At 56.0% G+C, this 13,025-nt stretch overlaps 3 protein-coding genes across 3 annotated transcripts in view; 1 reads left to right on the forward strand and 2 right to left on the reverse strand.

The window, feature by feature from the left end:
• IFT20 (intraflagellar transport 20) overlaps window positions 1-13,025 on the reverse strand; it is a 245,198-nt gene that overhangs the window by 196,289 nt on the left and 35,884 nt on the right. The gene's annotated exons all lie outside the window — the stretch shown is intronic.
• POLDIP2 (DNA polymerase delta interacting protein 2) overlaps window positions 1-13,025 on the reverse strand; it is a 222,000-nt gene that overhangs the window by 176,539 nt on the left and 32,436 nt on the right. The window lies entirely within an intron of this gene.
• Window positions 1-13,025, forward strand: part of FOXN1 (forkhead box N1) — a 31,775-nt gene that overhangs the window by 14,399 nt on the left and 4,351 nt on the right. The window contains exons 2-6 of the mRNA XM_050763193.1: window positions 3,394-3,530; window positions 3,948-4,412; window positions 6,676-6,786; window positions 8,854-8,984; window positions 10,520-10,616. Of these exons, the coding sequence (XP_050619150.1) occupies window positions 3,408-3,530; window positions 3,948-4,412; window positions 6,676-6,786; window positions 8,854-8,984; window positions 10,520-10,616 (927 nt within the window). The 5' untranslated portion in view covers window positions 3,394-3,407. The remainder of the gene's footprint in view (window positions 1-3,393; window positions 3,531-3,947; window positions 4,413-6,675; window positions 6,787-8,853; window positions 8,985-10,519; window positions 10,617-13,025) is intronic.

Here is a 13,025-nt window from a genome sequence, read left to right on the forward strand (position 1 = left end):
CCTCTGAACTCCGCATAACTTCCCTGGTTCTCATCCTGGCCCCAGGGGATTGGAAGAGGTAGCGGGATGGTTTGGCCAAGCCAGGCTGTGAAAGTCATGGCTGTGAACTGAAGCCTCTGTTAAGGCCTCTGACATGCAGGAACTCGGCTGGAGCTGGAGATGATGTCCTGGGGAATAGGGAACGGGTGCAAGAATGGGGCGAGGCCAACACTGTGGGGATCATTCCGGGCAGGCCAGACCCTCAGGAGGTGGTGCACGCCTGAGCTGGAGCTCAGAGAGGCCTCCCCAGGTTCACATCTGCAGGGCAGCAGTGCTGGAGTCTAAGCCAGGCTGAGTGAAGGCAGGCAGGCAGGTAGGGAGGGCTAGCAGGGGCAGCTGCCACCTGGGGCTTGGTCATCAGCCAGTCGCCCCAGGGCTGCCAGGCCTGAGGCAGCGAGAGCATCAGAGAAGCTGTAGAGCCTGGGGCCAAAGGCCCCTGAGCCCAGCCACACTTGGCCAACAGAGGCCAGATGTATGACACGTGGCCTTGAGCATTTTCCCTGTGCCAGCACCTTGTGCACACCATCCTCACAATGACCCTGGGAGGTGGGTCCGTGTGCCCCATTTCCCAGCTGCCGAAAGTGAGGCACAGAGAGCTACACAGTTTGTTCAAAGTCACACAGTCAGAAAGTGACAGAGTTGGGGCTGGAATTCAGCTGGGCTTGACTCCAAATCCTTGCTCTAAACCATTGTGCTACCCCACCTGCAGGGAGGAGAGTGGCCACCCTGCCCAGGTTACAAAGCCTGACATCTGGCGGGGAGGAAGGGCCCCCAGCCTCCCATTTGGAGCTGGAGGATGCCTTGGGAAGGTGCCAAGCCCACTGCACCACCTCCCGAGAAGGCAGCTCTGGGCCAAGGTGAGGTGTGGCCGCCAGGCAGGCCCGAACTGTCCAGGAGGAGCTGTCCAGGGAGCAAGAGGCAGTGATGCGGAGCGGGAGGTGGGCTGCCCCGCACCTCGGGCCCCATGCCTGCTCCGCTGTGGTGTCCCGTTACGGCCAGCTCGGCGCTTTCCCGGTCACGCCACATTTAGCATTGCGGAGTGAGCAGGCGCCAGGACGTCAAGAAGGGGTGGTGGGGACTCTTGAAGGGGCGGGAGAGTCTCCCACCAGGCCCCCACCTGGACCCCGGCTTCCAGCCCCTCCACCACTGATCCCCCATGGGATCTTTGGGCAAATCCTGTGGGACTTTGGGCAAATTGCCTCCCCTCCTTTTCCCTGTTACCCGCTCTGTCAAATGAGGTTTATTGATGGTTTATTCAGCAAAGATGTGCCAACCCCAGCCTGGGTACCACGGGGCCAGTGAGGCCACCTCTCCCTCCCAGAGCTCTGGAAAGAACATGGCCTGGGAACAGCACAGCTGCCCTGCTCCGACTTGAGGGGGTCTTGGGTAGAAGGGGTGAGTGTACACCTCATGCTTTTCTTGCTGTCTGGCCTCCCAGCTTAGCCTACCCCAACTCTGACACCCACCCAATGAAGAAACCATAAGCAGAGTGCAAAGTCTACAGTCAGGCAGACCAGAGTTCTTGCCCCTGGGTGACTTGGGCAAGTCATGTAACTCCGCTAAGCTTCAGCATCCTCATCTGGAAGGTGGGGTCAATAATGCTCCTTCCTTACAGGGTTATTCTGAGAGACCAACGAGAAAACCATCCAAATAGTTCACACAGTGGCCAGCCCAGAGCAGACCCTCAGCAAACTGTAGCTTTTATCAGAGACCACTTGGGCAAAGAGAAGTACATTCAAGAGGAATTGCTCTGGCAGGTGGTAAAGGAAGGCAAAAAGCTGAGGATAGTAAGAGTGAGAGGCCGGGCATGGTGGCTAGACTGTAATCCCAGCACTTTGGGAGGCCGAGGCAGGCAGATCATCTGAGGTCAGGATTTGGAGACCAGCCTGGCCAAAATAGTGAAATCCCTTCTCTACTGAAAATACAAAAATTAGCCAGGCGTGGTGGCGTGTGCCTGTAGTCCCAGCTACTCTTGAGGCTGAGGCAGGAGAATCACTTGAACTCAGGAGGTGGAGGTTGCAGTGAACTGACAGCATGCCACTGCAGTCCAGCCTGGGCAACAGAGGGAGACTCCATCTCCAAAAAAAACAAATAAATAAAAATAAAAACAAAAATACAAAAAATAGCCAGGTGTGGTGGTACAAGCCTGTAATCCCAGCTACTCTTGAGGCTGAGGCAGAAGAATTGCTTGAACCCGGGAGGCGGTGGTTGCAGTGAGCCAAAATGACGCCACTGCACTCCAGCCTGGGTAACAGAGAGAGACTCCATCTCAAAAAAAAAAAAAGGAGAGCCACACTCACAATAATATTCATAATGAGAACTGGCATTTATGGGGCACCAACTGTGCACCAGGCACTGTGCGGAATGCTTTCTGCACATGATTTTGTTTGACACTCACAACATCTGTGTGAGGTAAGGCCTGTCACTCTCCCAGTTAGATGATGACACCGAAGTTCAGAGAGCTTTGCTGGCACAGCTTGAGAGGAAGGGCTAACCCCGGCTTTGAGGCCTGAGTCCTCTTAACCACCCCACTGTGTTAGGGACAGGATTCCCCTAGGATTGGAGAAGGTCTGAGCAGAAAAAGCCCTCCGATATCATGTACCCAAGCTCCTAGGTCTTCATGGGGAAACTGAAGCTCAGAAAGGGGCAGTGGCCTGCACAAAGTCACAGGTTAGAGTTTGGAGGACACAGGTGGAACAGCACTTGCCAGACACTACAGTGTGGGTGGTGACATCCTCAGGGCCCGCTAGGCTCACAGGGCCACCAGGCAACCAGGGACCTTTGGCTCCCCAGTTACACACTGTGGTCACGTCAGCCAGGCTGATGGGTCACTGCAGGACCAGCCTCTGCTGAGGGCTGACTCACCTGCATGGAGGCGGTTGCTCCCACCCCAAGCATGAGTCTGACCCACACACCAGCTCACTCTCCCCTCAGGACCACCAACTTGCCCAGTCACTGAATGGAGACCACCTGCTGCGGTCACCTTGCCAGGCCCTTTGCTGTAGACACAGGAGACCGATCCTGAGGAGCCAGAGGCAGGGCCCAGCTGGGAGCCAGGGTCTCACTGGTTCAGTCTCTGCCGCTGCAGCCTGAGATCAGCCAAGCCCCTCCTGAGGCTCCTACCTGGCTTGCTTTGCCCTTTCTCCATAGAGGTCTGCTCTCTCTGCTGTCTCTCTCTCTGTCTCTCTCCCTCTCTCTCTCTCTCTCTCTCCGGATCCCTCTCTCTCTTTCATCACATGGCTGACTGGAGGCAGAGTCCCAGCCCAAGGACGGGGTTGGGGTGGAGGTGGCGAACCTGGGTTGGTCACCCCTGGATGCTGGTCCTCACTCTCATGGCAGGCGGCTTTCTTTGAGGCCAGGACTGGGTGATGGTGTCACTGCCCCCGCCGCAGTCTGACGTCACGCTGCCGGGCCCCACCAGACTGGAGGGCGAGCGCCAAGGGGACCTCATGCAGGCGCCGGGCCTCCCAGGCTCCCCTGCCCCACAGAGTGTAAGTACCTGGCATCCGGGCCTGGGTTTAGGCCAAGGCCTGCAGCTGCCCAGGCAGCAGGTGGACCAGTCACCTTACTGCCCCCAGGGACCTCCTAGGGTCTGTCTTGTCCCCTCCACCAGCAAACAAGTCCTCAGTGACCCCGAGATCCAGAGGGGTCACTCCTCATCCCTTCAGTCTTGGCCTGTCCCAGGGCAGGGCTGTGAGCCCCATCAGATTTGGGGTACCCCAGGTTTCACGGCAGGGTGCCCTCATGAAATCGGGGCTCCCAAGGGCCGACTATGTCTTCTCCACCATTTAGGGGCTTCCCAGAGCTCAGCCATAGACCCCTTTACCCCAGAACAGAGTAGGGTCCCAGCCAGTCCCCAGGCCTGGTTCAGCCTCCACTCACAGGCTCGCTACTCTCTGTCTACCCAGAAGCATGCCGGCTTCAGCTGCTCATCATTTGTGCCCGACGGCCCTCCAGAGAGGACACCCTCACTACCCCCACACAGTCCCCGCATTGCATCACCAGGCCCCGAGCAAGTCCAGGGCCACTGCCCAGCCGGCCCCGGCCCCGGCCCCTTCCGGCTCTCGCCCTCAGACAAGTATCCTGGCTTTGGCTTTGAGGAGGCCCCAGCAAGCAGCCCCGGGCGATTCCTCAAGGGCAGCCATGTGCCCTTCCACCCGTACAAGCGGCCTTTCCATGAGGACGTCTTCCTGGAGGCCGAGACCACCCTGGCCCTCAATGGACACTCCTTTAAAACCCCGGGGCCGCTGGAGGCCTTCGAGGAGATCCCAGTGGACGTGGCGGAGGCCGAGGCCTTCCTGCCTGGCTTCTCAGCAGAGGCCTGGTGTAACGGGCTCCCCTACCCCAGCCAGGAGCATGGCCCCCAAGTCCTGGTGAGTACTAGTGGCCAGCGAGAGTCCTATCTCCCCGCTGTCCCGGTTCCTAGCAGCCTAGAAAGAGTCAGTCCTCTGAGACCAAAGTCCCACCTTCTCTTTGCAGACTTTGCCACTCAAGACCAGAGAGTTGGGACCTCCTGGTCAACTGGGGAGGGGGTGTTGGCCTGGCCAGCATGGAGGGGAGTGGGCAGGGGAAGGCAGGCCAAGCTAAAGAAACTGGCAGCTTTCAGAGGCTCCTGAGTCAGGATTCCAGTGTGTGACTTCTCTCTGTTTGTTTAAGTGTCAAGAATCTCCAGCCAGACCTACACGCCCATATGCAAATGTGACAAGAAAAACACATTCCAGAGACCAAGAGAAAGGGTTTGGGGAGGAGCCATAGGACACAATTTTTCCCTCCCCAGCCTTAGCATACAGAGTTGAGAGAGGACTTTAAGTCTGGAGGGACCCTTCCCGGCCCCATTCTTTGCCCAGAGTGGGGCCTGGGTATATTCCTGGAAATACCTTGGAAGGTTAACATGTCCTTCCATAGCCTGACCTCCATAAGCTGTGTGACCTTGGGCAAGTCTTAACCTCTCTGAGCCTCATCTGAAAAGTAAGGTCAACATTACCTGTCTCATGGGATTGTTGCTTAGGGAAGAGAAAAGCTAAAGGGAACTTGCTCCCTGCTCCCCAGCTCTGGTTTGGAGGTTCCTGAGTGGGCGCAGGCTCAGCAGTGCCTACTCCAGATGCCCACCAGCCCCTCCACCTCTTGCTTTCAAACAGGCCCCCATTCCAGCCCCGAGCCACCCCAACAAAGGCTTAGAAGGAAGATGGAGAAGGTGGTTGGGTGCCTACCAGGTGTGGCCAAAACAGGACTTTATTCTGACCCTTTGACCGCTTCTTCTCAGGCCCCTTAAACATGACCACAGCCTACAGATAGGGCACCATCATCTCAGCTACTGCCCCCAAACCTCCACTCAATAATACCTCCCAATCGTTCTGCCAGGTGCTTTCTTTCAAGTGCTCCCATTTAATCCCCTCAACAACACTCTAGAAAATTCCCACCATTCTCACGTTGCAGACGAGGAAACTAAGGCTCATAGAGGCCAAGTGACTTGCCCAAGGTGTCTCCTAGCCTGCAAACGGTGAGGCTGAGATTGAGTTCACACCCTTACCCTCCCACACATGGAGAAAAGCTCCAAAGACACACAGCTATCTGGTCGACTTGCTGGGTGACCTTGGGCATATTGCTTCCCCTCTTTGGGCTCAGCCCCATCATCTGTCAAATGAAGGGGTTGGACACAAGTACTCTTGGCCCTTCTAGGCCTGAGATTCTATGATTATGGCAATCTCTGCATCAACAACCCCAGGGCACACCCAGAGAGAGGCCACAACTGATTTGCCCCTCTGGGCCCAGATCTGATTTCCTAAGGCCCCTGGTAATCCCAGGAAGCACAGTCCACCTCCTCCAGGGTTTATCCACCTTCCAGGGCCTAGCTGCACACCCTCCTCTCCCTACTCACGGGAGAGCTCTGCACTAGGCCCTGGGACTCTGTGCTGGCCTCTCACGCATGGGAAGGCAGAGTCTGGCCACCATGCCTAGCAGCAGCTGCAGGCTCCCCATGCCCAGCGTGAGAGCATCCACAGGGCTCACACAGGCCAGCAACTGTGTAGACCCCCTGGAACAGGAAGCAAAGCTCTGTGTCAGGGATGGCCAGAAGTCAGAGCAGAGAGGAGCTACCAGCCCCATCCAGAGATCCTGCTGGGGCTTCCTGGGGCTGTACAGAGGAGGAAACAGAAGGGACCCAGGGCCACAGCTGGACCAGCCTATCTGGCCACTACCTATGCTCCCCTCACCATGGATCCTCAGGGAGAGTTCTGGAGCTGTGACCTTTTCCTGGTGTCCTTTGCACACCTACTTAGAGGGTCTGAGGACTCTGAGCCAGGCGTGTCGAGTGAGGTCAGCACTGCACCCTTGTGCTATTCCAGAAGATCCCCGTCCCTACCCCAGCACAAGACTTCTCGGGACAGCCCAGCCCCAGCCTCTCCCCTGCAGTGAGGGGAGGCGTAGGGACTGCTGTCAGTTCCAGCCCCGGCTCTACCACTAAATTGCTGAGTTCCCTTGAGAAAATCCCTGCCCTTCTCTGTTCTCTGTTGTTCTCCAGGAATAAGCTTTGGGGGAGGCAGAGTAGGGGTTGCTTTTATATAAAGGTTCAAGACACAGGAAAGAGGAAGGGAGAAAATAAGGCCTAACCTAGTCATCTGCTTTCTCTTCCAGCAGGGTTCAGAGGTCAAGGTCAAGCCCCCAGTTCTGGAGAGCGGTGCTGGGATGTTCTGCTACCAGCCTCCCTTGCAGCATATGTACTGCTCCTCCCAGCCCCCCTTCCAGCAGGTGGGTCTGGGGCAAGTGGGCCTGCTTCCCCCAGGTGTCAGGATATTGTGTGTGTGTATGTGGTGTGTGGGTGTCTATGTGATGGTGTGGGTACACCAGGATGGGCAGGTAAGGACTGCAGGGCCCTGAACCTTAGGCTGGGCCACAGCAGGTTGCAGGAGTAGTTAATGGGAAGAGAGGCAATTGCACCCCTCCAGAGGTGGGCTCTTCTGAGTCCCTGGCAAGGCCTGAGAAGCCTCAGATAAGAGTGTGGGGCTGGCCGGGCGCGGTGGCTCAAGCCTGTAATCCCAGCACTTTGGGAGGCCGAGATGGGTGGATCACAAGGTCAGGAGATCGAGACCATCCTGGCTAACATGGTGAAACCCCGTCTCTACTAAAAAAAAAAAATACAAAAGAACTAGCCGGGCGATGTGGCGGACGCCTGTAGTCCCAGCTACTCGGGAGGCTGAGGCAGGAGAATGGCGTGAACCCGGGAGGCGAAGCTTGCAGTGAGCTGAGATCCGGCCACTGCACTCCAGCCTGGGCGACAGAGTGAGACTCCGTCTCAAAAAAAAAAAAAAAAAAAAAGAGTGTGGGGCTGAGATGGAGGCAGGGCTGTGATGTGAGCCAGAAACAGGGGAAGGAGGACAGCTGCCCCAGACAGGGAGAGGGGCAAAGAGAAGAGGAGGGTGTGGTGTGAAACACAGGCTGAGCAGGGTGAGGAACAAGGGCTTCTGTATAGTCAGCCACCATCTTGCTATGTGACCTTGGCCTCCAACTTCTATTAGCCTAGAGAGCGTGGGCACCCAGTGTGGGCTTAGGGGACCTTCCCACCCAGAGGACTCCAAGTCCTCATCATCTTCAGCCCTTTCCTCCTCTCCCAGCTTCAGCTCCTCCCAAGTGTACAGGATGCCAAGTAATTACCCCACACTGGCATGGGATGGAGGAGTCTTAAAGGAGAAAGAAAAGAGCCCCAGAGCAGCCAGGCAGCTCCCAGGAGTCACCAGGCAAGACAGAGCAAGTGGCTGCCCAGCGCCCAGCTCCATCCACCTGCAGCCTGGCACTGAGACAGGCCCTGCCTGTGGAGCAGGTTCTACACCCGGCTCTCTGGCACTGGCCCTGATCTCAGCCAAGCCAGGGAGGAAGGCAAGGGAGAGGGCTTGGGTCAGACTGCCAGCTTTGCAGGGAAAAGAAAGAGATAGAGGGAAGCAAAGAGAAGGCATGACAGGACAACCTCTCTGCCGTGAGGGGCCTGGGTGGAACGGCCAAAGTTATCCTGAGGCTCATGGTCTGACCCAGGGTAGAGAATGTCCCTGAGGCAGGGACAGAGATTGAGCCACAGAAGAACTAAGGGGTCACCAGACCTTAAATGACCTCACCATGCCTGGCCCCGCTTTGATGCCCTCTGCAGTCTGCACCCCCTCTCAACAAGATGGCCGCACCCAGGGCTTTATGGAACCTGGACAGAGGGTGACTCAGGCACTAAATGTCTCTTGGGTGACCTGGAAAGAGCTCTTCAGCCTGGAGCAGCTGGGGGAGTCAGAGTCTCCTACCACCATCCTCCATAAAACACCATCCGTGGCACCGCAGCCACTCCCTTTGCTGTAAAACCACCTCCTACCCCCACCTGCCCACCACCATGACCGGCCCTTTCAAAGAGCCACTGAAACTCATAAAACGTGGCAGTGCCCAGCAAACACCCAGGCTGGACATCCCACTTCCGGCCCAGTTGCTCCAGGAGATGCACGGGCACCGGGAGCACCTTCCTGGAAGGGTGCAGGGGCCGAGGGCTTCACTTCATACTCTCCCTGCAGGATCCCGTCACCATGGCGACCAGAGCATCTAAGGGGCTGAGAGGAAGGAGCTGGAGGAAGGGGGCTTTAAGACCTCTGAGATCCTGAATTACAGGGTGTGGATCTCCTCACAGCCCCTCAGAGAGCTCTGCACTGGGGGTGATGGGGCCCATGACTCAGGACGGAAGAATCTGGCCTGAGCTCCTTCTCTGGATGTATATAAATGGGGGAGGGGAGCCCTCCTGGGAAAGGTTGGGTACCATGGCAATCACTCTGCCCCTTTTGACCTCCTCAGTACTCGCCAGGTGGCGGCAGCTACCCCGTACCCTACCTGGGCTCCTCACACTATCCGTACCAGCGAATGGCACCCCAGGCCAGCACCGATGGGCACCAGCCTCTCTTCCCAAAACCCATCTATTCCTACAGGTACATTTCTCACACTCCAGGGGTGGCAGGAGCAGGGGAGTGAGAGGGCCCTTGGAAACACTGAGGCAGGGAATCCTCTGGGTCTACCAGTAATGGCAGTGGGTGGAAATCATACCAGTGGGCTTCCAGAAGATGCTCGAGAGAGGGTTCCTGCATGGAGGCAGGGGCATAGACTGGATCACCTCTGATCCTTTGTCTAAGCCTGGGGAGTCATGTCTGTGGCTTGACTCAGCAGATGCTGGTGCCCTGGGGTGAGCCTGCCAAGGTCTCACCTCCTAGAGCCCAGGGCCTGGGTCTGATAATTTAGGGGAGATGCTTGCTGCCTTCCCTGTCCCTCCCCAGAAACAGAGGGAAGCCCCCCACTCAAAGCTCTACTGGAAGGAAATAGGCGTGAGGCCTGCAGATGTGACTCAGCTATCCACCATCTGCCAGACCTGGTGGGACTTCTCTGGGGCTGGCCTCTTAAGTGTCAGCAGACCCAGCCTGTCTGGGAGACCCTTCCATCTGTCCCTTCATTCATTCCAACCAACAGTGACACTTGACCAAATATGCGTCAGGCCGTACATGGGATCGGGTCATCAGCTAGTGTGAGCTGAGGGGAAGGGAGAGGAACTTAAACATCAGCCAGGAGTGCAGAGAAGGGCTTTGTGAAAGGCAGGGTCATTCACTGAAAGACACACATGCAGGCCTTGGAGTCCAGCAGAAATGAGTTCAAGACCAGCTCTGGGACTGACTAGTGTGAAACCTCAGGGAAGTTACTTAATCTCTCTGAGCCTCTATGTATTCTATTTATTCCTCTTAAAAAAAAATGTCAGGTTGAGGGTGGGGGGCTAGGGGAGGGACAACGTTAGGAGAAATACCTAATGTAGACGACGGGTTGACAGGTGTAGCAAACCACCATGGCACGGGTATACCTATGTAACAAACCTGCACGTTCTGTACATGTATCCCAGAACTTAAAGTATAATAAAAAAGAAATAAAAATATAAGACTTATAAGATCAAAAGAAAAAACTTGTCAGGGTTTGGGGCAGCAGTTCAGGCTGTTGGAAGGATTAAGTAAGAGAATGTAGGTACCGTGCTTGGTACATTGCAGAGGCTCAAGAAACCTTAGTTCCCTCCCTACTCTCCAACGTTTATGCAATTGGCTAACGACTGACTAGTAATGACAGCTTCCGTTTAATGAGTGCCTTCTATGTGACAGGCACCATCCTTCATCCTCACAACTCTGAGGTAGCTATTACTTTCTTTACTTCAAAGTTGAGGAAACTGAGGCTCAGAGAGGGTAAGGCATTCACCCAATGTCACACAGCCAGAGAGTAACTAGGCCAGGATGGCCACCCAGGTTTCTCAGATTCCGCAAGACCCTCCCGCGTCTGTAATTCCTGACTTCCATGTCCACTTTAATGGACACCTTCTCATTCCCTCCCCTTTCAACTCCAACCCCATAGAGCCTTTCGCCAGTGGTGGGGGGCTCAGGGTGGGCTCGGGACCCAGTCAGAGATTCAGACTCTCAGGGGCTTTCTCTGTCTTCAGCATCCTCATCTTCATGGCCCTTAAGAACAGTAAAACTGGAAGCCTTCCCGTCAGCGAGATCTACAATTTTATGACGGAGCACTTTCCTTACTTCAAGGTGAGCCCAAGATTCCTCCCCATCCCATCACCCCCAAGTCCTGGACAAGCCAGGACTCTCTGAGCCAGAGGATTCAGTCTGGAGGTGGGAGAAGAATTAGAACGAAAGCCAGGAGAGGGCTTACCCCCACCATGCTTTCCCTTGTCTCCACCTCAGAAGGACAGAGTTCCTACAAAAGGGGCTTCATGTGGGGAACAGAGAGCCCAAGCGGCTCATCCAAGGTTGCACAGTAGGCTGGAGTCAGACCTTCTGCTGGGGAAGGTGGACATGTTAGCACCGATGGGCGTCAGGGAGCATCCACCTACCCCAAGTGGGAAGAGAAAGTTGGAGAAGAAATGAGACACTATTGCTACCCCGACCCCTGGGACGCTGTGGGGCTGGAGAAGCTGGTCAGCCACGGTGGCTGGGAGATCAGGGCCGAAGAAGCCATTGCCTTCCAAGGTGAGATTAGATCTGCCTCTGTGGGTGGCAGGCTCAGCTGCAGTTCTGCCAGAAAGTGGGGTGTGGGCTTCCCAGTCTTTGAGTGTCCCAGGCTGGCTCACCTGACTCTCCCCCAACCCCTTGGGCAGAATCTCATTTCTATCATTCACAGAAGGGGCTTCTGGAAGCCTTACCCACCTCCCTCTCTAGAGGCAGGACAGGGGCTCTTCTCCCAAGGTGGACAAACACATCAGACAGGGTGGTCCATTCTCCCAAGGTCACACAGTAGATGCAATCAGTTACTGGATCAAGCTGTTTGGCTTTGCACACCCCTCTCTGCACGCCCCCTAGACCCTCCAGCACAGACCCCCTTCTCCTGGGGTGGGTGTGGGGGAGACCGGAGATTGCGTGTGAAGAGTGCCTTCTCCAAGCCCTAGTAGACACAAATCTCATCTGTCACCCAGGCAGTGGACAGTTGCTGAGACCCAAGTAATCCAGAACTCAGCTCCACCTGCCAGGGGGTGATTCCTGCCCCCACCATCTATGGTCCTGCCTGGGGATAATTTGAGACTTGATGTTCAAACAAGTTTATCCCGCTGGGCTGCCGTCAGATGGGGAGTGGGCAAGATGGCCGGAGTGGTCTGGCCAGGAGTGGAAAAGTGTGCGATCCACCAGAGATTCTGGAAGGGAAAGAGGGAGGGAGGCGAGTCGTCCCCGGAATTCAAGAAGCATCAAAGCCTGAATTCAGGGCAGCCCCCGATACCCCAACAGGTCAGGGGCTGAACTCTCCCTAACCCCTAAAGCTTTTGGAGGGTCTTCTAGGGTTTCAAGGAGCCAAGACAGAGAGAGGGAAAAGCCCAGTCCTCTCAGCCTTCCCTCCCCACCAGCTCCTGGCCGGGCCCCCAGCCCCTCCCCACATCCCATCTTCCTCGCTTAATTATTTTTCCTGGGAGCTGTGTAATCCCTGTTTTATGGGGCTGAGGAGTGAAGAGGTCTAACTGCTTTTTGTTCCCTTTGGTTCTAGTTGTTGTTGTTAGCCACTTGCATCACTCCCTCACTCCTGAGTTTACATTTGATCTCAGAGAGAAAGCATCTGTGAGGATGGGATGGGTCCCAGATTGTGAGACAGGTTCTATGGGGTGACCTGGGCAGGGCCCTTAGCTGGGGGACAGAGTTGGAAGCTGAGCTCTGTCACTGCCTCCCTGTGTGATCCAGGGCTAGGCCCTTTCTTCTCTGAACCTCAGTTTCCCAGTCTGTAAAATGGGTCAGATTAGTTGGCACATAGATTCCTTCTGACTCTGACAGTTCCCCTCTGACCCACCTAAGGAAATTCCTTAGTTCAAAGATTCCCCACCTCTTTCCATCTCTCACTTCCCATAAGAAGATCATTTTTCTGGGTGAGGATAGACTGGACCCTGGAGTGACCAGCACTCATGCCCAAGGCAGCTGCTGCAGGCGTCCCATAGCACCATGAGTCAGGGACATGGGACTGGAGAAGTGTCCAGCCACTGGACATAATTGTTAGTGCTGACCATTCCTCTTCCAAACAGGAAGTGACTGGGGTGGGGGCTGCCCTGGCATCCCAAAGTCACAGATTTATGGGGCCATAAAAGGCCCCAGTGCCCATTAACTCTGCCCATGGGGCAACGTGGCCTTAACTCCTAGTGGAGACTGCGGTGGGAGTCGAAGGTGAATCCCAAGTTGGCTGGTCTGGTGGCTCAAGAATCGTCCCTGGTGACCCTGGGAGCCTTGGGGGTCATCTCAACCAGCTCCCTGCCCCAGGCCAGCTGCCCCCAAGATAGGCTGCACCAGGTCCTGCCAGCCACTTGGAGTGACGCTGGCATCAGGACCCAGTTCTGCTGGGCATGATTCAGCTTGGCTGCTCCCTGGGGCAAGTGAGCTGGGGAGGAGGGAGTGGCTGCCCCTCATTAAGCAGAAACTTTGGGCTGAAAGGGGGAGGGGTCAGGTAATGAGGGCAAAGGAGCCCCA

This window comes from Macaca thibetana, chromosome 16 (assembly GCF_024542745.1).
Source record: "Macaca thibetana thibetana isolate TM-01 chromosome 16, ASM2454274v1, whole genome shotgun sequence".
NCBI classification, from domain to species: domain Eukaryota; kingdom Metazoa; phylum Chordata; class Mammalia; order Primates; family Cercopithecidae; genus Macaca; species Macaca thibetana.